The sequence below is a fragment of the Muntiacus reevesi genome, chromosome 2, assembly GCF_963930625.1.
Source record: "Muntiacus reevesi chromosome 2, mMunRee1.1, whole genome shotgun sequence".
In the NCBI taxonomy this organism is placed as follows: domain Eukaryota; kingdom Metazoa; phylum Chordata; class Mammalia; order Artiodactyla; family Cervidae; genus Muntiacus; species Muntiacus reevesi.
Genome location: NC_089250.1, coordinates 274,463,856 through 274,489,084, shown reverse-complemented (window position 1 = coordinate 274,489,084; position 25,229 = coordinate 274,463,856). Strand labels below are relative to the sequence as shown.

The 25,229-nt window shown below is 45.3% G+C and overlaps 1 protein-coding gene across 1 annotated transcript in view; it reads right to left on the bottom strand.

Annotated features, from left to right (window-relative positions):
• Nucleotides 1-506: 506 nt before the first annotated feature.
• LOC136161703 (zinc finger protein 420-like) overlaps nucleotides 507-25,229 on the bottom strand; it is a 56,181-nt gene continuing 31,458 nt past the window's right edge. Inside the window, exons 3-5 of the mRNA XM_065926728.1 lie at nucleotides 8,929-9,055; nucleotides 826-2,596; nucleotides 507-573 (exon numbers count right to left, since the gene is read on the bottom strand). Coding sequence (XP_065782800.1) covers nucleotides 507-573; nucleotides 826-2,596; nucleotides 8,929-9,055 — 1,965 coding nt within the window. The remainder of the gene's footprint in view (nucleotides 574-825; nucleotides 2,597-8,928; nucleotides 9,056-25,229) is intronic.

Sequence of the window (25,229 nt, the reverse complement as noted above, 5' to 3'; positions counted from 1 at the left end):
AAACATACATACATTGCTAAGAATTGTAACTTTCTAACCATAAACCTTCATCTCGTGATTCATGCTAATATATCCATTTTCTATGTGTTTTAACTATGGAGTACTCCCTACAGTCATTCTCCTTCAGAGAAACTTCTGAAAACACAACTAATGAAATGCCTTCTAGTATGCAATCTCTGATATTTACTTTGATCTAACTTTTGTTTAACAACCTTTCTACATATTTGTTACATTACTTCCATAGGTTTCTTATATAAACTCTTGTGTTTTCTGATGCATGTTCAGAGCAAACCTCTTCCATCACTTGTTCCATTACTAGGGTTTCTTTCCAGTGTGTGTTCTCAGATGTTTAGTGAGATTACCACCATGACTAAGGGTTTGCCAAATTCTGTACATTTATAAGGTTTCTCTCCAGTATGAACTTACAAATATGTAGTAAGAATTGAGCTGCGATTAAAGGTTTTGCCACATTCTGTACATTTATACAGTCTCTCCCTAGTATGGATTCACCGATGTTTAGTAAGATTAGAACCCGTAAAGAAGGCCTTGCCACATTCTGTACATTTATAACATCTATCCCCAGGATGAATTTGGTGATGTTGAGTAAGGGCCGGATTCGTAGTAAAGCCTTTGTCACATTCTTCACATTTATAAGGCTTCTCTCCAGTATGAATTCGCTCATGTTGAGTAAGTTGCAAGCACTGAAAAAAGGCTTTGTCACATTCTTTACATTTATAAGGTCTCTCTGCAGTATCAATTTCCTAATGTCAGGTAAGATGTGAGCATTCAATAAAGGTTTTGTTACAGTCTCAGCATTTATAAGACTTCTCTCCAGGATGAATTTGCTGATGTCGAGTAAGATGTGAGTATTGAGTAAAGGCTTTGTTACATTCTTGACATTTATAAGGTCTCTCCCCAGAATGAATTCGCTGATGTTGAGTAAGTTGCCAGCACTGAATAAAGGCTTTGCTACATTCTTTACATTTATAAGGTCTCTCCCCAGAATGACTTCGCTGATGTCGAGTAAGACCTGAGCAATGATGAAAGGCTTTGTTACATTCTTTACATTTATAAGACTTCTCTCCAGTATGAATTCCCTGATGTCGGGTAAGATCTGAACAACGAATAAATGCTTTGCTACATTCTTGACATTTATAAGGTCTCTCCCCAGAATGAATTAGCTCATGTCCAGTGAGAAGTGAGGGACGACGAAAGGCTTTGTCACATTCTTTACATTCATAAGACTTCTCTCCAGTATGAATTCGCTGATGTCGAGTAAGATGCGAGTATCGAATAAAGGCTTTGTTACATTCTTGACATTTATAAGGTCTCTCCCCAGAATGAATTCGCTGATGTCGGGTAAGATCTGAACACTGAATAAATGCTTTGCTACATTCTTTACATTTATAAGGTCTCTCCCCAGAATGAATTCGCTCATGTAGAGTAAGATGTGAGGGAAGACAAAAGGCTTTGTTACATTCTTTACATTTATAAGGCTTCCTTCCAGTATGAATTCGCTGATGATGGGTTCGCTGTGAGTAAGAGATAAAGGCTTTGCCACATTCCGTACATTTATAAGGTTTCTCTCCAGTGTGATTTCGCTGGTGTTCAATAAGATGTGAGTTGTAAGTAAAGGCTTTGCCACATTCTGAACATTTATAAGGTCTCTCCCCAGAATGAATTCGCTCATGTCCAGTAAGAAGTGAGGGATAACTAAAGGCTTTGTTACATTCTTTACACTTATAAGGTCTCTCCCCAGAATGAATTCGCTGATGTCGAGTAAGATTTGAGCACTTAGTAAATGTTTTGTTACATTCCTTACATTTATAAGGTCTCTCCCCAGAATGAATTCGCTCATGTCTAGTAAGAAGTGAGGGACGACTAAAGGCTTTGTCACATTCTTTACATTTATAAGGCTTCTCTCCAGTATGATTTCGCTGGTGTTCAATAAGATGGGAGTTGTAAGTAAAGGCTTTGCCACATTCTGCACATTTATAAGGTCTCTCCCCAGAATGAATTCGCTGATGTCGAGTAAGATTTGAGCACTTAGTAAATGTTTTGTTACATTCTTTACATTTATAAGGTCTCTCCCCAGAATGAATTCGCTCATGTCCAGTAAGAAGTGAGGGACGACTAAAGGCTTTGTCACATTCTTTACATTTATAAGGCTTCTCTCCAGTATGATTTCGCTGGTGTTCAATAAGATGGGAGTTGTAAGTAAAAGCTTTGTCACATTCTGCACATTTATAAGGTCTCTCCCCAGAATGATTTCGCTGATGTCGAGTAAGATTTGAGCACTTAGTAAATGTTTTGTTACATTCTTTACATTTATAAGGTCTCTCCCCAGAATGAATTCGCTCATGTCCAGTAAGAAGTGAGGGACGACTAAAGGCTTTGTCACATTCTTTACATTTATAAGGCTTCTCTCCAGTATGATTTCGCTGGTGTTCAATAAGATGGGAGTTGTAAGTAAAAGCTTTGTCACATTCCGCACACTTATAAGGTTTCTCTCCAGTGTGAATTCGCTGATGCCGAGTAAGAACTGAGCGCTGCTTAAACACTTTGTTACATTGTGTACATTGGAAAGGTTTCCTTCCTGTATGAATTTTCTTATGTCTACTTAGATGGCATGATTTACTAAACAGTTTCCCACATATCTTACACTTGTTTTCTTTCTGTGAATTCTGAACAGTCTGTGGTTGAATAAGTTCTGAAGACTGATTAGAAACCATACCATATTCAGTACAAGTCCTCCCTTCAGTACAAGTACTCTTAACGAGAGAAAAACCTGACATTTGATCAAAAGTATTGCTACATGTATTACTTTTAGAATCCTTGTTTGAAGATTCGGTTCCCTGATGTTTCTTAAGACTGGAGTCCACTTCAACTATATATCCAATTTCATTTCTTGAATGCATTCCCAGTCCACCAAAAATACTCTTGTAATTATTGGAGCTGGAGCTCTTACTAAAGGTTTGACTCATTTCATTGCCCATGGAAAGTTGTTGTGTACTGAACATATCACAATATGTATTGAACAATGATGGTTGGATTGCATCTCTTCCAGTATCATCAACATTATACATCTTGGAATGGAGAGAAAATATCTGTTGGGGGAAGAAAAATGAACCCCTGCTCATGGACCCCTCAAATTGATTAGATTGTGAGTTTTCCCACTCACTGTAAAATTGTAGGTGTTCAGACATGCTTGAATGTATGTTTAGTCGAAGCCTATGTTCAGAATTGTTTGAATGAATATTTGCAATAGAGACGAGATTACCTTCCAGATTTTCCATGTTTCCTTTTAGAGAACATGTATGTTTCAAAAAAGGATGGAAATCTTTTCTTAAACACTTACACATCTTGGCAAATGTTGAAGACTGAAGTGGGTGTTTCTCCCAACTTGACTCAGGTCGCTCAATTCTTTTTCCAGTAATGTTAGCAATCTGTGTAACTGTCTCCATTTCTTTAAGTCCATATAAAGATCCTCTCTGTCTTTCATATACCCATGTACATTCCCAGTCGTCCCTTAAATTTAAGTTTCTGTGGTGAAACATTTGATATATTCCTAGGTGTGCCTTTGGGAACACATCTTCTAATGCTGGATTCTTCGACATCAAATCCTGGGTGTCTTGTGGAGACAAGGCTGAAAGATATCAAATAACAAATAATTTCCTCTGCTATTCTCAGTGAATATCTTTAAACATTTAGAGAAAATTGATGACCATAGCTAGATTAAAACTAAAATAGAGAAATATAGAGATGGAAGCATCAAGATGCCAGAGGATTAGGCAGATGTGGAGACCATCTCTGTCTCCACAAACGAATCAGAAATGAAACAATTCTCACAGAGTCCAGCTGAACACTAGCAGAGTCCTCTTGAAACCTAAAGAAACAGGAAAGATTCCTGCTGAGCCAGGCAGGACAATAGAAAGAAGAAGGAAAAGGAAGGGGAGAGGAAGTGGGATGGGGTCTGCAACCTGGGGGGACATGAAAATGAGGCGCAGTCTCCACATTCGGGGAAGCCCCTAGTTGGGCATTCAGTTTGGACAGGAAAGCCTCATTCTCTGTGGAGACAACATGGCAACCAGCGTGTGGCAGCAGGACACGGTGAGACCTGCACACGGGGTCCTGACCCTGCTCTGCCCACCCAGCCTGAGAGGCATGTACACCACTGCAGACAAGGGCTGGGTGCTGAAATGTGGGGTTCGGAGAGCAGACCCAGGCAGAGGATTGAGGTTGGCTGTGAGGAAACATCCTGAAGCGATGGGGCTGTGGGAAGAGCTCTGCAAAGGGGATGCTTGTGGTGGAAGCCTGAACCACCTGAGAGCAGAGGGGCATTAGTGAGTGATGCCCAAAGAAGCCCATTGCATCCCTTGTCCCTTCTGCTGGACCTGCTCGCCCAGGACTATGAAGAACTCCAACCATGTAGGACTTTTGAGCCCCCAGGCATGGCCTCCCCCATCTACATCCTCCACAATCAGCAGACTCCTGCGCAATGGGGCAGCTCAGAAGAGGACACCTGTGAGTTGTCCACACGCTCAGATGGAGCTGAAAGCACAGCTGAGCCCCAGGGATGAAGAAGAAAAGCTGACACCTCTCCCTGCAGCAACAGAAGCCACGGTCTCACACCCACAACCGGCTATGTAACCTCAGCCCCTACAGAGCATCTGAATCACCTACCAGCGCTCTCTCAGTCAAGGCAGGGGCAGTTCTAGCTGCTGTAAACTCTGTGGGCTCCCACAGAAGCGGGCTGGGCCAGGACAGAGCCTGAGCAGCCCCAGAGCACCACAGCAGGCCCAGCTCCACACTGACTGCAATCCCAGGACTTGACTTCACTGAATCTATGCTGGTGACCTTGTGAAAACAACATCTGTGAGATCCCAGGGTGATGTGCCATCCTGCCCATGGTTAAGGTGGGGCCAAGAGTAGTGCCTAAACTACATCACATGAGACCCGGCAGAATGCATGGGAGCAGGAACCAGAGCACATCCTGAGTGAACATCGCCAGAGGAGTAATACTCAGCGACTTTTCTCCATGTGCGGTGCTCCTGTCCCACCTGCCTCGCACCACAGATCAGAATCACAGCTAAGATTCAGGTCTGGGGGCTATATTCCACCACACAGGGAGCAGGTACCACCAGAGAGACGGCAGTAACAACCACAGAACAATGGGGAAACAGCCCTGAATATCCACAGCAGGCCCTGGTCACGGTGAACAGCAATCAAAGCCCAGATCAAGAGGATAAGGGCACAAACCTTGGGACCAACTTCATCCACCAAGGTGCAGAGACCAGAAGGAGGACTAACTAGGTTCCTGTAGCCTTCAAAAGAGAGACCACAAACTGAAGCTGGACAAAATGTTATGGCAAAGACATAGGTTATAGGGGAAGAAACAAGATAAAAGCCTCCAATCACCACTGAATTCAGGGGTGACAGGCAATCTAGTGATTACTTCCTGCTTTTAGTCCTCTTCAGTGCAGACAGCAAACACTTTCACAAATCCAAGGTGCCTAGTAATTCTTAAATCCACTTCTTGCCACACAAGTTTCTGAGAATTGTCTATTAGATGTTTCAATCTAAAAGTCATAAATGATAGTGACAGAGAACTAATCAGAAACTGAGGACACATAAGACATTGTCAACGAAGCTGAATACAAATATGATAAACTTAATAAAGTACTAGTTTCAAGAAATTAAATAAGAGATACTTTAAAACCATGACTGAAAGAGGGAACTCTACTCATTGCTCTGTGGAGACCTAAATGGGAAGGAAATCAATAGAACGGTAAAAACTAGAGATCTCTTTAAGAAAATTAGAGGTACCAGGAATATTTCAAACAAAGATGGGAACAATAAAGGACAGAAACGGGATGGACCTAAAAGCAGCAGAAGATATTAAGAGAAGTTGGCAAGTATACATGGAAGAACTATACAAAAAAGATCTAATGACCAAGATAACCACGATGGTGTGATCACTCACCTAGTAACAGACATCCTGGCATCTAAAGTCAAGTAGGACTTAGAAGGCATGAAGACCAACAAAACTAGTGGAAGTGATGGAACTCCAGCTGACCTATTTCAAGTCCTAAAAGATGATAATGCTAAAGTTCTGCACTAGATAAGCCAGCAAATGTTGAACACTCAGCAGTGGACACAGGGCTGGGAAAGGTCAGTTCACATGCCAATCACAAAGAAAGACAACGCCAAGGAAGGCTCAAACTGCTACACAACTTCCCTCGTTTCAAACAGTAATAAAGGTTCAAACATTTTCCTGGCAAGGCTGGAACAGTACGTGAACTGAGGGCTTCCAGATGTTCAAACTGGATTCAGAAACGGCAGAGGAACCAGAGATCAAATTGCCAACATCCCTTGGGTCACATAAAAAGCAAGAGAGTCCTGGAAAAACAACTACATCTTTATTGGCTACCCACAGTCTTTGATTGTGAGGATCACAAGAAACTGTGGAAAATTCTTCAAGAGGTGTGAACACCAGACTACCGTACCTGCCTCCTGAGACATCTGTATGCATGTCAAGAAGCAACAGTGAGAACTGGACATGTGACAATGGACTGATTCCAAATTGGGAAAGGAGTATGTCAAGGCTGTACATTGTCACCCTCCTTATTCAACTTATATGCACAGTATGTCATGCAACATATCAGGTTGGATGAAGCACTAATTGGAATCAAGATTTCAGGGAGAAATATTCATAATCTCAGATGTACAGATGACACCAACCTTATAGCAGAAAGTGAAGAGTAACTGAGGAGTCTCTTGATGAAACTGAAAAAAGAGGGTGAAAAAGCTGAAAAACTCAGCCTTCACAAAATGAAGATCATGGCACCAGTCAGATCGTTTCATGGCAATCGGCAGGAGAAACAGTGAAAGCACTGACTTTATTTTGGCAGTTCCAAAATCACTGCAGATGGTGACTACAGCCATGAAAATAAAAGACACTTGCTCCTTGGAAGGAAAGCTATGACCAAATCAGGCAGCATATTAATAAGCAGAAACATTACTTTGCTGACAGAGGTTCATCTAGTCAAAGCTATGGTTTTTCCAGTAGTCATGTATGGATGTGAGAGTTGGACCATGAAGAAAGCTGAGTGCCAAAGAATTAATGCTTTTGAACTGTGGTGTTGGAGAAGACTCTTGAGAGTCTCTTGGACTGCAAGAAGAACACACCACTCCACCCTAAAGGAAATAGGTTCTGAATATTCATTGGAAGGACTGATGCTGAAGCTCTGATGCTCTGGTCACCTGATGCGAAAAACTGACTCACTGAAAAAGATCCTGATGCTGGGAAAGACTGAAGATAAGAGAAGGGGATGACAGAGGATGAGATGGTCGGATGGCACCACTAAGTCAATGACCAACAGTTTAAGCAGGCTCTGGGAAATGATGATGGACAGGGAAGCCTGGCTTGCTGCAGACCATGGATTGCAGAGTCAAACTCGAATGAGCAACTGAACTGAACTGACTGATATGTATAATTGATACTTTTTTTCTGTATAGGAGGACAAAATTGGAAAATAGCTATATTCCAATTAGAACTTTTAAAAAAGATTTCTTTAAATAACCTAAAAATTTTCATAGTTTGAATCAACTATTAATAATATAGTGGAACATGTGCAAAGAGTTTATGCCAATTTATTTTAAAATTCTATCAGGTAATATAATATAAAAAGTTATTTTAGCAAGTTAGAATTAGGGCAAATACACTTAAGATATTAAATTTGAGATCATATAAGTGAAAGAGAAACTTTGAAGTCAACCTGAGATGTTCATTCTTTCATTTTTATGAGGTTTTGTTTTCTGCAGTGAAAAATTACTTGAATTTGAAATTTATATAGACGGTCCTATGTGTCATTCCCAGTGGATAGGAAATTATAAACCAGAGGACAAAAACCCATCCCCAGTATTCCTAGAAGTTTGGTAGTTTGTCTACCACTCCACTCACACACACACATTTCTGGCTAGAGGTAGAAGGAAAGTTGAAAAGGAGTGTCACATAGTTACTCAGAAATTGGCAGAGTTTTCCTAGGGCCCTCAAGCAATGGAAGAGCAACGAATGAATGCAATTTGTTACAAGCCAAGAGGAGACTTTTAGTTCACCACTTTTAGTGGTGGAGAAAACTAATCACTGGAGATAAATTCATGAATGATTTAAGAGACAGAATGGGTCAGGTGATGCATTTCTATTACAGTAGCATACACAAACCCATGTTTTCAAACCATTTCCATTGAAGCAAATCTTCCAAAGCCATGTGATGAAGGATGAGTTCCTCGCTGCTCCTTGGACCACTCACCTGTGTCATCATCTCCTTCCATTCATACCTACCTGGGTAAATGGCTGTTGTCTCCAATCTCCTTATATTCCTGGGATCCTTCAGTTGCTCCAGAGAGGCGATCAGGTCCAGCTTAGAGACAAGCCCTGTTGATCAGAGAAAGGAAAATTTGTGTTGTTAGAGATTCTTCAGTATCAAATCGAAAATGTATTCAGGTGAGATGAGAACGCATTTTGTTCTAGAAAACGATATCCGGAAATACTTTATTCAAAGTCGCTATGCAATTCTAACAAACACCTAACAACCAGATCCTGAAATTCTGGTCAAGTAGTACTAAGGCAAAAGTAAGTGGCATCAATGTGAAATTAAGAGAGTGTGCAACTATTTAATACCACAGAACTTACACAATTACCAGTAACCTAGAATGAAGGAGGCGGAGTACATCAAGGAAGAAAACTGTCACCAGCATAACGAATCATGAAGCCCTTCTTTCTAAACTCACAGATACTGATTTCCCCCTAGAAAGCAGAGATCTGGAACTACTGTGGGAAGCAGAAAATTTCAGAAGACATTCTTGAAATGAAGGAACCAAAACCTAGTGTGTAGGTGAGTGATTCTGGAAGGCAGTTATCCTCACCCAAGGAGGCCAGGTTCCCGTAGGTCTCTAACATCACGTCCGTGTACAATTCCCGCTGACCGAGGTCCAGGCATTCCCACTCCTCTTGAGTGAAGTCTATGGCCACATCCCGGAACGTCAGCCGTCCCTGAAATACAAAGCACAGAGGGCATGTGGTCGTGGGAAGACTTCCTTATGTGACCCAAGGTGAAAATAGCAAGTTCAGAGACCTGGTCGTGAAATAGTGGCTTGGCTGGTATTACAAAATATATTTTTTACACAATAATCCTTTCTACCCACTTTCTAAGGTGAAGAAAAGAGGTGAGTTATGATCCACAAGTCATTAGAGAAAGTATTCTCATCTGAAAGAGAAATTATAAAATCATCAGGGTAACATTAGCAGATTTACTTTTCAGTGTTCTACTCCTGTGACATAGGATAAATTGTTTGTCAAAGAAACAGAAAAAAAAATTTTTTAAGTGTATTCTGAGCCAAGAGTTCTGAAGTGGGACCAAAGTGCCACATTTTTAGCAAGGTTATTTGAGTTAGTAATGTTGAAAATTCTGCTCGATGAATGACGATTTTGAAGCTCAATGAAATAGAATAGTAAGGTAAGAATTCATACTTAAGTTGGAACTGTAATTGTTTTACAGATTTTAGTGGGCCTAATAGGATAGTCTGGAAGCCTTCCCAAGTGGCAGGCATCCTTTGAATTAGCAGGAGTGGGGGAAGCTTGGTCCTTTCCACCCGTGAGAAACAGGAGTACTCAGAAAGGAATCCTTGAGGATGTTCAGGAGTGGGGGAAGCTTGGTTCCCTTCCCACCTCAGAGATTAGGTTAGTTAGAAATAATGAATATCAGTAAATAATGAATATCAGTTGCTCTTATACCTTTTCGCAAATATTATCAAACAGCCTATAAATGGCAGAGCTTAAACTTTACTTCAGCTTAGGTACTTCAGATTTTAACGAAGAAAACACAGACAGATTCACAGAGACAATGCTAAGAAAAGGTGATAGAAGTTCCTGTAACTGTAAAGAATAGTAAAACCAGGAAAAGTTTTAGTCACTCAGGCCTGTCCAATTTTTTGTGACCCATGAACTCTTAACTTGCCAGGTTCCTCTGTCCAAGAAATTCCCAAGCAGGAATGCTGGGGTGGGTAGTCATTCCCGTCCACAGAAATTCTATAAAAAAAAACTAACCAGAAAAAGAAGAAGAAGAAGAAGAAATAATTGATCAGGTCTTGTTTATATTTTCAAGCATACATTCCAGTTCAGTTCACTTGCTCAGTCAGGTCCAACTCTTCACGACACCATGAACCACAGCACGCCAGGCCTCCCTGTCCAACACCAACTCCCAGAGCCTACTCAGTTCATCTCACTGAGGACTGACCCACACTCCAACAGGGCTGTATGCTCATTAAGGGTAAGAGAGAAAAATTTCATGTCACTAAACTCAGGTAATTTTGAATGGATTCAAAATGTACATAATGTTTGAGGATGATATTCTTTATTTAAAATGAGCTGTATTTTAAATTTTGATACAGATGAGCATAGATGAGGACTAATTAGATTCTTGTAAACATTTTAGAAAATACAAAACTGGGATGAGACTCTGTGATGTGAGCATGGAATGTACTGGAAAAGATCAGACCTGGGCTTGGGATGGAAACCCCCACTCCCCAAACCCAGCACCTCTGCTAAACACACCTGAGTGTTCATTTTCCAAAGCAGAAAGAAAAAAAGAAGACATGAAATTACTCCATTAATTGTGACAGTTTAGGTACATCCTCACTTTTTCTTTCCAAGAAACTTGTTCAAGTCAAATGGAAAAAGGAAACTCATAGAATGGGAATCTCACAGAAACACCTAAACCAGTGAACATGAGTCATGGGTCAAGAAGTATATGGAAGAATGCATTATCACTGCATGGGTATTTTGTCACTATTATGGAAACTATGATCTGAATCTATCATTAGAAAATGTTAGTTTGGGGACTTCGTGATGATCAAGTGACTAAGACCCTGAGCTCCCAGTGCATGGAGCTCTGGTTCTTCCCCTCATCAGGAAACCAGATCCCACATGCTGTAGCTAAGAGTTTACATGTCACAACCAAAGAACCTGAAAACTACAAGGATGACTGAATATCCTACCTGCCACAACGAAGACCCGGTGCAGTCAAATAAATAAACATTTTTAAAAGGTGTTTTATGCAAATTTCACTTCATGTATGGCTTCCCTAATCTGTAGCCTAATACTACATTTATGTAGTTAGTCTCACTTATCAATATAGAGCAGTCTCTGCAACGGTTTTATTTCTTAAACTTCTCTGAAGAACTGTGGACCACTGAGTTCACTCTATTTATAAGGACAATCTGTAACTCCTGTTCTAATAACCTGAAGCTGCATCCAGATGTAAACTCATCTCGGCATTTCCCCTACTTCACTATGATCCTAACACCAGACCACATCCCAATGGGAGTCTCTGGTAGCAGTGCCTCCCGTGTTGATCTCGCCCTAAGGGCATATAGTGAAGAACTGAACGTCACTAATTCATGTTGAGAATTCATTAGGCTCTAGAGAAAGCCGGGATACAGACAATGGATAACAGGCTCTGGGATTTAATGGAGAAGTTAGTCTAAAGAGCTGTTCTTCACTATACTAAGAAAAAAATGAAAAACTAAGAGGTAGATAACAACAAACCACCCAGGGAGAAAACTTAGAATCAGAGAACGAAAGGTTTTCAGGTTCTCAGCCCAGGCATTTCAGGAGGAAAAGCAGCAGAGCCCCAGACCCGGACAGGACATTTACCTGAAAAGCTGCCATTTCCTCCTCTTCTTCCTGCTGCTCTGAGTCTTCTCTGGGGATGTTGTGTCGCAAACTCACATCCACAGGTTTAGAAAATACCTTCAAAGGCATCCACACAGCTCTTTCATCTGCAACTGCTGCAGTGAAAATGAACAAAAAAGGTTCTGGTCTCTCCTGCCCTTTTCTGAGCCTTTTTTGGGCTTCCTCCGTTCCTGATCGGTAGGCGGCAATCAAGACTAATCTGACATGTTAATCACATTCTGTGCTGGGTGCTTACCTTTGGTGCATTCTCTTTGCAGACCACCCCTGAGAGTTCTCCTTCCGTTTTGCATTCCAGAGAGCAGGTAGCAGCACAATTCACGAGAGACAATGGACCTGACTACTGGGCTAGCTGACAGACATCTGAGGGTGTTTGAAACATGGCGGGTGAAGCCCAGCATTTAGGAGCCCTGAGCTGCAGCCTCACACTCCGCACTCCTGAGACCTCTGCGGGCGGGAACTTCTAGAAACACAGGAAGTCGGGCAGATTGCCTGGGGAGGGGCTCTTTCTAGGATGGGTTAGGCCCTCCGCTGCCTCTGCCTCTGCCCTTGGGGGAGGGGTGGCGGGAATGCCTGCTTGGTGGGAAGCACCTGGGGGCCTTGTGTTCCTGTAAAGCTTTGCTCTCAGAATTCTTTCCAAAGATGCCTTGCCTTTAGCGTGCTAAGTCCGACTCTTTGCCTCCCTCTGGACTGTAGCCCGCCTGGCTCCTCTGCCAGTGGGGACTCTCCAGGGAAGAATACTGGAATGGGTTGCCATGCCCTCCTCCAGGGGATCTTCCTGACCCAGGAATTGAACTCACATCTCTTGGCATCTCCTGCATTGACAAGTGGTTCTTTACCACTAGTGCCACTTGGGAAGCCACAGGGTACCCTGAGTACTTAGGTTTTTCTACTAACCTCTGCAACCTGGGGACACAGGTTTTCACAAAATGATTTGAACTGTGACCACCTGTCTGCAAGCTAGGGACCTCCAACTTCAGAGACCAGGAGGCTGGAGGTGTTTCAGTCATTGCAGAAACCAAGCACCAACACTTGGAGAGTTGGAGAACTCAGGTTTACTCTGCCGGGGGCCAGAGGAGTTAACACTCCAAGTTCTGAGCCTCAATGCAGTTACAGAGTTTTTATACGTGGACAGGCATGATTAAGAGAGCTTGCAGGTTTGCAGGGGCTAGGGCCATTGCAAAGAGGTGGACAAGGATGAGTTAGATTAATTCTAGTTCCTAGTATTGTGAGTCCTCACAATATGAGACCTTCGTGATCATGACTTTACAAACGGGAAGCTGAGTTACAGAGGCAAAAGGAGAAGGAGGCCATGAAGAAATATGTAGTTTTCCCTCTTCATTGCACCCTCTTGCTGCTTCTATCACTCATTGTAGAAAGCATCATCTCATGTTTGATAGGACATTCAGAGTTCCCCGTCGTTTAGGGGACTATATTGAGCTATTAACATTTGTAACTTTATGGATTCCACTCGAGAGGTGATGAAGTGGGTAATAACTTTGAAAATACAAGGGCCACAAAAAGGGCCTGAAAGGACATGAAGAGAGTACCGGTTAATGGGAGAAGCCACAATTCCCAGCTCCAGGTACTGTTCCAATTACCCCAGGAATTTGCTAGTTCCTCTCTGCTTTTCATGATTCATTCCATTAGCTGTTGGGCCATGTCTCTGACTATTCCTGATTGGTTTCCACAAAAGCAGCGTTCTTCGTTCAAGAAGAGGCAGAGTCCTGCCTTTTCAGCTGTCAGTAGGTGGAGCCCTCTCCCATTCTTTAAAACACCTCAGCCAAGAAATCTAGCTGCTCCTGTAAGGCCACTCAAGATGTGGCTACTCTCTCAATGTTGTCTGTGTGTTGTAGCCACGCGTTCTGGGAAGCAAACTCACTCAGAAGACAACGCAGATAGTGGAGTGCAGTTTATGACACCGGTGGGGCAAGGCAGAGTCTCCTCTTAGCCAAGGACCCCAACCAGGTTTTGTGAAAGCCTTCTATACCCTAAGTGTATAAGGTTCCATGAAACTAGTCTGAACAATGGAAAAAGAATGATACAATCAAAGTTAACGAGCAATCATATGCCTGAAGCCTAGGTAGTTAAGCCTAGGTAGTTAAGACCAATAAGCCTGTGGTCATACCCAAAAAGCGTAATAGAATGAAAGATTCTATTCGGTTACACAGATAATTAGGGTATTCTTTTAGGCAAATGAGAGCCCTGAGGTCTCCTGGGGGCCTTTGTTTTCCAGTTGATATGTCGTTTCCATAGATACTATGCATATAGCTCAAAGTCCAGAGTCCGGCCCAAGATGGAGTCCTGCTTTCAAGACAGAGCCTGTTCTGTTTCCTCCTTCATGTGAAGTCCTCGGATAGTGTATGGTAGAAGGTGATTGATGAAGCAATGCCTCCTATTCCAATACCCTAACCAAAACTTCTAAACCAACCAGTAGAGGATTAGCTGGATGGCTCTTTTTGACCAGGTCTGTGCTGTCAGAGGTACAGTGAGAGTCTGGTTGTTAGCGTCAATATTCATCGGGGGATCGAGGAAAGCTAAGGTTCAGATACCCATCCATTGACTTGTAGACATGAGTAAACATCTCTCCCACAAACAAAGAAAAGGCCTTGATGGGGCGGCACCATATTGTGTCTGTGGCAAGATGAGTGGGCCACTCACCTTTTACAGTTTGATGACATTCGTCCCTGGCTAAATTGCCTACAACTTCAGTTCCTCCATCATTTGTAAAGCATTCTGGAGTCTTTTGAGTTAACTCAATTCACCTTAAGACTGGCCCTTGTAAGGGTGGATCAGTCAGAGTTCCCATGGCTGTTGCAATATTTAATGCTACTGGTATAGCTAAATACCATGAAGCTCCTAGGGATGAGCAAAGCCAGCAATCCCTGGCCAGCTGGGGTTGGTGTCGTATAGAAGGTGAGGAGTTGCATTGAGAATCTGGTACAGACGAAAGTTTAACAGGGAGTAAACTCTATAACCTGCGTCATACTACCAACAGGCAGAGCCTGATTTTTAAGGGCAAAGTTGGTCCGTGATTTCATTTGTCTGCATTATTGTCCCTGTCCAGTAGGTTTTTCCATTTATTTGGCAGACAGACAGCTGTTCTGGGTTTTAACATCTACATGGCATTTGGGCGTAGACGGAGGTGCAGGGGCATGATGGCAATGCCATGGTGTCTGGGTGCGGCCCGGGGTTTGGATCCTCTGGTGCGGGAAAGGTAGCGGCAGTGGGGGGCACAGCTGGGAACAATTTTTGGCACTCAGGACCCTGGATATACACCGCATGGTTATGAAGGCAGAAGGTGATCGGCCTATAGGATAGGCTATCTATACATTGCTCTAGCTGATGGGTGAGTAAGGGATTTTTCCAAGGGTTGACTGTAATGTTCACAGGTGCATGATGGAAAACGAATGGCTCCATCTGTTACAGCAAGGGACACTAAACGGCTCCAAAGCAGCCTGCACATAACAGGTAATTGAGCACTTGCAAAAGGTTTTCTCCGCATCTCTGAGTTGTCACGGCTATAGCAACTGAGCCTATCGTGAAATGGGGTAAGCTATCCTGTGAGCGATTTAGATAGGAGGGAGAATCAATCACAGAAACATCTAATTAGAATGAAGCTTCCCACTTCGGTGAGTTAATAGACAGCTAACCACACCTTCTGACCCATATCCCAGTTCTGGGACGTTACTGAAGCTAGTCCTGTAGCAAAGAGTACAGCAATAATACCAATGAGGAACAGAGGCCAAAGTTGACAATAAAAATCCAGTGATATCTTGAGAGCCAGATTTTCAAGCTTCCGTGAGTTGACCAGCCAGCTGCCGGAGTGTGGCTCGAACAAGGCTGAAGAATCCTCAAGCTTCTGCCGGGCGTGAATGGCACGTGACTAGTCAGCTTCTGGAGCGGCTAGAGCAGGCGCAGCATCTTTGGGGGGTGAGTTCCATTGTTTTTGGAACCAGACCTTGAGGGGCTTTCTGGGGTCCCAGATTGTTTTCCAGGTGTCCTCATCACAGGAAGCCGCTGCCTTCTTGACTCTGGTTTGGTGGATCCAAGGGATGACGCCCGTAAGTTTAAGAGCAGTAGGGGTTGCCAGAACAACTGTGTGAGGGCCTGTCTCCTGGCTGACATGGTTCTTCCTGCCAGTCTTCAACCCATACCTCATCTCCTGGATGATTGGGATGAACCCAGTTGCCCAAAGGAATGGTTGTCCTGTCGAAAGTTTCTCGGGCGACGTGGTGGAAGACTTTTCCCAGGAAATGGAGGTGTCAGGACATCTCCAGGTCAGCTAATTGTTGGCGGTTTCCTTTTAGTCTTTCTATCACTGGAGATTTTCTCCCATATAAGATCTCAAAGGGAGAAGAGCCTGAGGACTCAGGGTGCATCGGGCTTGGAGTCAGGCGGGAGGGGGGGGGGGGTGGTAACTTGTCGATCCAAGATAACTGGTCTCCTGGCAGAGTTTAGCTAATGTAGTCCTGAAGTTACAATTCATGCGTTCAACTTTCCCTGAGCGCTGAGGCCTGTAAGCGGTGTGACGCTTCTATTTGAGGCCCAGTATCCCGGATGAGGTTTGGATTATCTGAGACACAAATGCTGGCCTGTTGTCAGACCCTAGGGAGAAAGATAGCTCATATCTCGGGATCATGTCTCTTCACAGGGACTTGGCCACTTCTCGTGCCCATTCAGTGCACGTGGGGTAGGCTTCAGCCCATCCTGAGCAGGTGTAGACTACCACAAGGAAATACTTGTAGCCCCTATCGGGCTTGACTTCAGTGAAGTCCACTTCTAGATCTTCAAAGGGCAGTGTTCCAACGGTCAGCACCCCTGGGTTGGGTCTTGGTCCTTGGCTGGCGTTGTTCTGAGCACAAGTCACAGAACTATCACTGATCTGCACGCACAGGGCTGGGAGCTTAGGGACGAAATAGAAGTGGGTCAGTAAGCTCGCCAGCGCAGGTTTTCCTAAAGGAGTTTTCTCATGATGCTGTTTTACCAGCTGGATTTCTATATTGCTGGACACAAGGAGTCTTAGGTCTGGGAGCTTCTACCAGCTCTCCTTTTCTTATTCTTCCCTCATTTAGAGCCCATTGATCTTCTTCCTTGGCATATTTTGGGGATGGAGGCATTTCTGGTGCAAAGAGGACATTAACGATTGACTCAGGGCTCACAGTGGGGCTCGGATGGGTCGCTGCTTCCTTGGCTGCCTGGTCAGTCAACCGATCTCCGTTGCTGATAAGATCAGTTCCTCGCTGATGACCTTTACAATGGATGACTGCCACTTGGGAGGGCTTCCAGAGTGCTTCTAACAGCTGAAGGATTTCTTTTTTGTTTGTAATCTCCTCCCCGCCGTCCCCCCCGCCCCCCCCCCCGCTGTCAATAGCCCCTTCTTTATAAGTGGCTCCATGAACATCTAAAGTAGCAAAAGGCATACCTTGCCTCGGTATAGATGCTGACTCCTTTCCCTTCGGCGTGCCTTAGCGCCTGGGCGAGTGCCCACAGTTCAGCCCTCGATGCTGACCACCCTTGTGGCAAGGCCTCGGCCTTCACTATCTCATCGGTTCTTGTTAAGGCAGAGCCTGCTCTGCGCTGCCGTCTTGGATAAAAGTGCTTCCGTCAGTGAACAGTTCCAGTTCTCCATTCTAGTGGGGAATGTCCATCAGGTCCAGCCTGCTCGAGTAAATCTCATCTATGAGCTCCTCACGGTTATGATCGGGGTTCCTGCTTCTGTGGGCAAAAACTGGTGGGGTTCAGTGTCCGCACAGTCTCGACTTGGACCCATGGGTTTTTGGAAAGCAGTTCTTGATAGTGAATCATCCTGGAGTTGGCCAGCTGGTGGAGTCCAACCCCAGCGGGCCCAGGAATACCCGAGGGATGGGTGGTGTCGGCGAAGAAGAAGACAAACACACAAAGACGGTTCCGTGGAAGAAAAACCTTCTTTTCTTTTATTTTTAGGACAGCTCAGTTTTCATAGAATGAACATTACCTCCCCCTTAAGTCACCACATATTACATCAGATATTGGTTTCGTGCTTCTGTCAATATTTTTCTTTCCCATGTTTCTCCCCTGTGTATTCATCTGGAACATTTCCGATTACAGGGCTTTTTCCTGAATGTCCCATACATTAGTCTTCTTGCCTCAATGACCTAACATTTTCACTCTAACAAAAACAATGTTCCACGAAATTCAGGTATAGTATGAATTCGTTAGACAATAAAAGAATACATGGGAAGGGCTACACAAACATGTTTGACATTTCTGAGAATAGCACCATGTGAAAACATTGATATTTTTCTTTACCTAAAATTGCAAAGTCTACAATGATTAGCTATGCAGCAGTAAAACACCTCTATTAATAGTGAGGTAATGGCAGTGAGCTGGTTAATATCAATCTTCTATTAAAATCCTATGTACCCAATTTCCTAACTCTACAGAAATACCCATAATCTTCCTTTTTTTTTTTTTTTTTTATGTTGTTTAAAGAAAGGGAAACAATGGACAAATAGCAGCAAGGAAATAGCAGTAATGAAAACCCTCTCAACCAAGGAGCAAGTAAACTAAAGCAGTATATCTACTTCTAAATCTAAATGCCTCTACTCTTTTTTATTCTAGAACATTATCGTCATTTAAGCAAGCAGCCAAACTATGACTGTGGCCTTTTCCTTTTTTTAAATTTTTTTTTTTTTTTTTTTTTTCCTTTTCCTTTTTGACTTGATGTTTATGGACATGTCCTCAGCAAGAGCAATCATGAGCATTTCTAAAGAGGCTTGGACTTTTCCAGGGAGACCTTACTACTATATATTACATTTCCAAAAATTAATAGAAAGCCCAACAACAGTGAGACAGAAAGAGGAAAGAGACATTCCCGAGGGGAAGAGCTGCCTTGCAGGTTCCTCTCTCATCCCATGACTTTGTCACGGCCTGGGTCCGTCCCGGTGATTCCCGAGGGCACATAGTGGGCCCCCGGGGCAGCCCCGTGTGAGGAACAGCTGCCTTGCAGGTTCCTCTCTCGTCCCGTGACCTTGTCACAGACTGGACGCATCCCGGCGGCTCCCTACAGCCAGCCGCTTATGTGCCCTGTTTCAGGGCAGTACCAGCATGGGGAATCTTTACATTTACATTTTGTCCTAGTGTAAGCTTATCTGCTTCTCTGGCCAGAATCAGAGTGGCAGCCAATGCCCGGAGGCGTGGCGGCCATCCCGCGGCCACTGGATCCAGTGGTTTGGACAGGTATGGGTCTGGGCCCTGCCATGGCCCAGCTGTTTGTGTGAGGACCCCCAGTGCAGTGTGATTTTGTTCATGTACAAAGAGGGTAAAGCCCCGTGTCTCATCTGGCAGCCCTAATGCTGGAGCGCTGCTCAAGAGTCTCTTAATCTCCTTGAAGGCCTTTTTTGTTCAGGTTCCCACACCAGGGGCTCCTTACCAGACCCTGCTGTGGCTATAAACAAAGGCTCCATTATTTCAGAGAAACCTGGTCTCCAGATCAGCAGAATCCAGCAGCCCCAACTCATGGACTCTTTCTTGGCTTTCAACTGAAGGAGCGAAGAGACGGCTTTTTTCCTCTCATGTCCAAGTGCCCGATGCCCTTTGGAGATGACAAACCCGAGGTGCTCGGCCTCTTGTCTGCTGATCTGAGCCTATTTCCATGCACTGTGTGCCCTGTGGTGGAGAGTAGAGCCGGCAGGGCTCTGGTGACTCCAGCAGTCCCCTGGGAGGGACCGGCTAGCACCAGGTCGTCCCTGGGCTGGAGTGGGGTGCAGTTCAAAGTGTCTCCGGGAGAGGTAGCAAGGTCTGTAGCCACGTGTTCACCAAACAGGGCAGGTGAGTTCCTGAAGCTTGTGGCAGTCTGGTTCAAGTCAGCTGTATCTTTTTCCCGGTGTGTGGGTCATCCCACTCAAAGTCAAATGAGGGCTGGCTGGCTGGTGACAGTCGGAAGCAAAAGAATGCATCCTTGATGGAGGCAGGTGAATAGCATGTCTGAGCCACTAAGAGACTCAGGAGACTGTAAGGATATACGACCACTGGATGGATGATGATCACTGTACTGTTGACGGCGCGGGGGTTCTGGACAGGGCTGTAGTCGTTCCCTCCAGACTTTTTGACTGGTAAGAGTCGGGTGTTCCAAGGAGACTGACATTTGATTACGATCTCGGCATCTCGTAGGCTTTGGCTGTGGTCCCGAATTCCCAGGTGTGTCTCCCGTGGTACTGGATATTGTTTCCGTCTGACTGGTGTGACTTCTGGCCTCGGGCCCACTATAATGGGCACATGGTTATTAACCAAGCTTGGGATCCCCTTCTCTGCGCAGACATCAGGGAATTCTATTAGCAGCCTTGGGGGATTTATTTGTTCCCTCTCCGAGGTATAGAGCTGTCTTTGATCTTCCCTGGGCACGGTAGCCGAGGTCCAGCCCCGGCAGGACCAGGAATACCGAAGGGATGAGTGGCATCGGCGAGGAAGAAGACAGACACACACAGAAGGTTGCGAAGAAGAGGTAGCTTTTTCTTTTCTAGGATAGCTCAGTTTTTATAGAATGAACGTTGCCTCCCCCTGAAGCTACCACATATTGCATCAGATAGTGTTTCGTGCTTCTGTCAATATTTTTGTCCCCATGACTTTCCCCTATGCATTCATCTAGGACGTCCCCGATTACAGGGTTTTCCCTTAGATGTTCTGTACACAGTCTTCTTGCCTCAATGGCCTAACATTTTCATTCTAAGAAAAGCAATGCTCCATAGGTTCCAGATACAGCATGAATTCTTTGGGTAATAAAACAATACATGGGAAGGGTCACAGTAACTTGTTTGACATTTTTGAGAAGAGTACAATGAGAAAACCCTGGTATCTTTCTTTACCTGAAACCACAAAATCTCAATTGACAATGATTAACTATTAAACAGCAAAAACACCTCTAAAGCAGCAAAACACCTCTATTAATAGTGAGAAAATGGCAGTGATGTTGGTTAATACAAATCTTCTATTGAAATCCTATGTACCCCATTTTCTAATTCTACAAAAATACCCATAACATCCCATGTTGTTTAAAGAAAGGGAAACAATGAAGAAATAGCAGCAAGGAAATAGCAATAATGACAACCCTTTCAACCAAGGAGCAAGTAAACTAAAGCAGTATATCTACTTCTAAACCTAAATGCTTCAACTCTTTTCTATTCTGGAACATTATAATCTTTTAAGCAAGCAGTCAAACGATACCTGTGACCTTTTCTTTTCTGACATGATGTTTGTGGTCAAGTCCTGAGCCAGAGCAATCATGAGCATTTCCAAAAAGGCTTAGACTTTTCCAGGGAGGCCTTATTACTATATATTATATCCCCCCAAATTAATAGAAAGCCCAACAAAAATAAGACAGAAGGAAGAATGGGACATGCCGGGCCCCCGGGACAACCCCGAGGGGAAGAGCTGCCCTGCAGGTTCCTTTCTCGTCCCGTGACCTTGTCACGGCCGGGGCACGTCCTGGCAGCTCCCGACACACGGCCATGGCAGTCATCAGAGACGACTGTCGCCCAGAATGAGGCTCATAGGATTTCCGGGGCAACGGTGATTTGTGTCCCCAGCTCTACCAGTAGGCCTCCCCCTAGCAGGGGAATGGGGCGTTCCAGTAAGTAGAGAACTTCCTGAGTCCCCAGATGGCCCCCTCGCTGACACGCATGAGCCTTGCACAGAGAGCGGGCTGTCATGTCCCCCGAGGCCCCAGCAAGAGTCGCTGATCAGCCTGTGAGGGGAGCCACAGCTGTGGTTACCGCGGAGGGTTCAGCCCCGGCATCCACCGTCAAAGTCATTGATTGGCCCGCAACTTCGTTGAGATCGTGGGCTCCCGGGGGCCTAGGATCAGGGAGCTGGGTCTTCCCTACTCTGATTCTGCTCCAGCGAGGCCGATAAGGTTTTGCAAGGCCGGCTTAGACTGGTACCTTTCTGTGCTGGGTCGACTGAACTTCTTGGACCCTTTAGATGTCCCTCTGCGATGGGGGCACTCATTCTTCCAGTGCCTGGTCTCACTGCAGTGGGTGCACTGGTCGTGGCTTAGAGGTGGTCTCTTCTTCGTTTCCCCTCTCCACGAGGGAACAGCCTGTTTCGCTAGATCTGAGCTCTTCAATGCCGCTGCTAGCAGGGCTGCTTCCTGCTGCATTCTTTTTTTGTTTGTTTGTTTCACTCTTTCATCTGCTTCCTGTTGGACTTCATGGTTTCAGTTCACAAAGACTTTGTTACCTCCAGAAGCCGTGTGGCATTCTTCCCAGCAAAGCCGTCCAGCGTTTGGAGCTTCCGCCGCATGTCTGCGCAGGATTCAGCCACAGTGGCAGTGTTTATTCATTGATTCTCAGGTGTATCAGGGTCGAAAGGGTGTATGTCCGGAACGCTTCACACAGTCTTTCATAGAAATCGGGGGGCGTCTCATCTACTTTCTGTATTATCGCTGTAATGTTGAACATATTGATGGGCTTTTTGACTCCCGCTCGAAGTCCATGTAGAAAGGCATCACGGTAGCCACCCAGGGTTTCTTATCTTCTCTGATATTGAAATTCCAATTAGGTCCAGGCTCTGGCATTGCTCCTCATGCCCATCCTTCCACATCTAAGACCTCTGCAGGGGCTTGTCCTCCGAGCCATTTTGGGTTTCTGTCGAGATGCGTGGTCTTTCCCCAGTGGTGAAGGAAGACATGAGGAGCTGGTGACAGTCGCCCGTGTAGGCTGATGGGTGTGGAAAATGGACTCAAGAGGTCAGTCATAGCCCGTGGTCTATCAGAGCAAGCTGGGTTATGCTGTTTCCAGTTTAGGGGATCAGGAGTGCTGAGGGCTGGTAATAGAGGACAGAGCGATCAGGCTGGACTGAGTCATCCTCGGCCACTTGTTGAGGACCTTCAGTTTCTCCCAGTGATATCTGACAGGCTGAGGCCAGCTGGTTAGATTGTTTGGCTGAGCGGAGCTGCGTCCCTCCTTGCTCGGGGCTGGAGTCTTGCTCGTGAGGTGGTGCGGGGCCAGGGAGGGAGGTGGACTGTCTGGCAATGGGTCTGGCGCTGGCTGGGCTGGGGCTTGTGGAGTCAGGGGAATGTGTGGCGGGGGCATCAGTGGGTCTTCTACTGCATCTCCCTGGAATATAGGGCTTTCTCCCCATCTTTCTTTTTTTCTGAGTGATTGGGCCACAGATACCCTACTCTGTTCCTGTCCATTTGGGCAAAATCTTGCCCATGGGGTCAGGCGCTGTGCTGTTAGAAACGAGGAGTCTATGTGTGGAAACTGTCTGGATGTCCCGGAGGCCCAGTGACCACCTGGAGCGCGGCTTGGACCGTGGGCAGGTCGAGCGCCCTCTGGTGGCCACCCAGCAGCAAAGGCTGGCCAAAGGAGCTCACATGAGTCACAAAGCTTCCTAAGGGTCGTCTTGGCTCCAAAATCTCCTCCAACCCCATTCTTAAAGTTCTTTCTCATGCAATATAAAACTGTTGGTTTAGAGGAACTTCCACCCATGTTGACAAATCTAATCTACCTGGCGGGGTTTTGAGGAAAACCTAATCTCTTAGATGTCCGCTCAAGGAGTCAGTCGACAGAATAATAACCAGTAACCGAATATTTCTCCCGCCCTGTGTATCCTGTCCGAGTCGGTGACAAAAAGACAAACAAGGGTGGGCGCCCCCTCCAAAGAGGAGACCGCTTAGGTGTCCACTTGGCCACGCCCAAGGGAGATCTTAGGTGCCTCTTAGCATTGGCAGATCAGTATAAACCCCTGATGCAGATCTGTCTCGCAGGGAGGAACTCGGTCCCCCAGAGGCAGACACTGCCTTGAGCCCTATGAGGTCGCCATGGAACTGCAAACTAGGGCCCACTCGGACTCCACAGCCATGAAGGCCGTGAAGCCACTCAATCGAGCCTGAAGCTCGAGGGAATCAGGTCACACACTCCTTCACATTCATTTTCCATCCGCCTGGCCACTCTCCTGAGGGAGACTGAAGATGCCTCCCACGCTGCAGGCAGACATTGTACCGTCTGAGTCGCCAGGGAAGCCCTCACTTAACACTGGCAGGTCGGTATGAACCCCCAACCCGAATCAGCCTCTCAGGAGAGATCCTGTCCCCCAGAGACCGGCACCGCCTTTCAGCCTCCTGAGGTCCTCATGGAACTGCAGATTTTGGATCCTCTTAGGCTCCATAGTCCCTGAACTGTGAAGCTCACTTTCACTACCTTCAGTCAGCAATCATGCATACAAGGTCACTCAGAGCGTATCACAATACCGCCCTTTTCCTGAGTCCCCAGGCCTCCCTATCTGATGCTCCCTTCCTGGGAGCTCCAAGGAGGTGATCAGTCTCTTCGGCTTATTGGGGTAAGATCTTCTGACTGGGGATTGGCCCCAGGGCTTTACCTGACCCCGTGGCCAATCCTGGTGAGTTGGTCTATCCCTTGAATGGGTCCGGTCAGGACTCGGCCATCCAGAAAGTTGGAACAACGCTCCGGGAATACCATCAGGTGTCACGCCTCCTTGTTCATCTCGGGGCTCCTTCATTTTGACCTGGCTGAGCCACCAGTCCAGTGGCTCAAGGGGCCAACGTGGTTGGAATCTCGCTGGAGCTTCCAGAAATGTTGCAGAAACCAGTACTCGAAAACCAAGCACCACACTCAGAGAGTTGGAGAACTCCAGTTCATTACACTGGTGGGCCCAGAGGAGTTAACCCTCCAAGTCCTGAGCCCTAAAAAGGTGTGCAAGAGCTTTCATATAGGCATGATTAAGCAGGTTTGCAGCTTTGCAGGTGCTAGGGCGATTGCAAAGAGCAAGACAAGGGTGAGTAAGATAAGCTCCAGTTCCCAGTATTGTGAGCCCCATTTTTCAGACCTACCTGATATGGATTTTGCAAGAAGCAAACTGAGTCACAGAGGTAGAAGGAGCAGGAGGTCATGTAAAAATTGAACTTTTTCTCTTGACCATCACAAATTTCATTGAAAATAAACCAGGGACAGCAACGAAACTCAGGTTAAAAATGTATGTGCCTAGACGCTCAGTCATGTCTGAATCCTTGTGACCCTTTGGACTGTAGCTCAGCAGGCGCCTCTGTCCATGAGATTTTGCAGGCAAGAATACTGGAGTGGAATGCCATTTCCTCCTCCAGGGATCCTCCTGACCCAGGGATCAAGCCCATGTCTCTTAGGCCTCCTACACTGGCACTTAGATTCTTTAGTCCTACTGCCACCTTGGAAGTCCAAAAGTGTGTATGGGAATGGAGAAATATCTGTGAAAATGATGTCTTAATTCATATCTCATGATCACCAAAGGAAATAATGGTCTGTGTTAAGTAATAAGTGAGTAACTACAGCCTGAGAAAAAATACCTGTGGTCTGAACGTTGAGAGTTAGGTTCTATTTGGTGGGAATGTTAGGACTTGAGCCCAGGAGACGGTGTATCAGGTGACCCCAAGCCAGATGACGCTGAGGAAGCAAGGCAGGAGCCACACTATGTACAAGTTTGTAGGAAGGGCAGGTAAGCT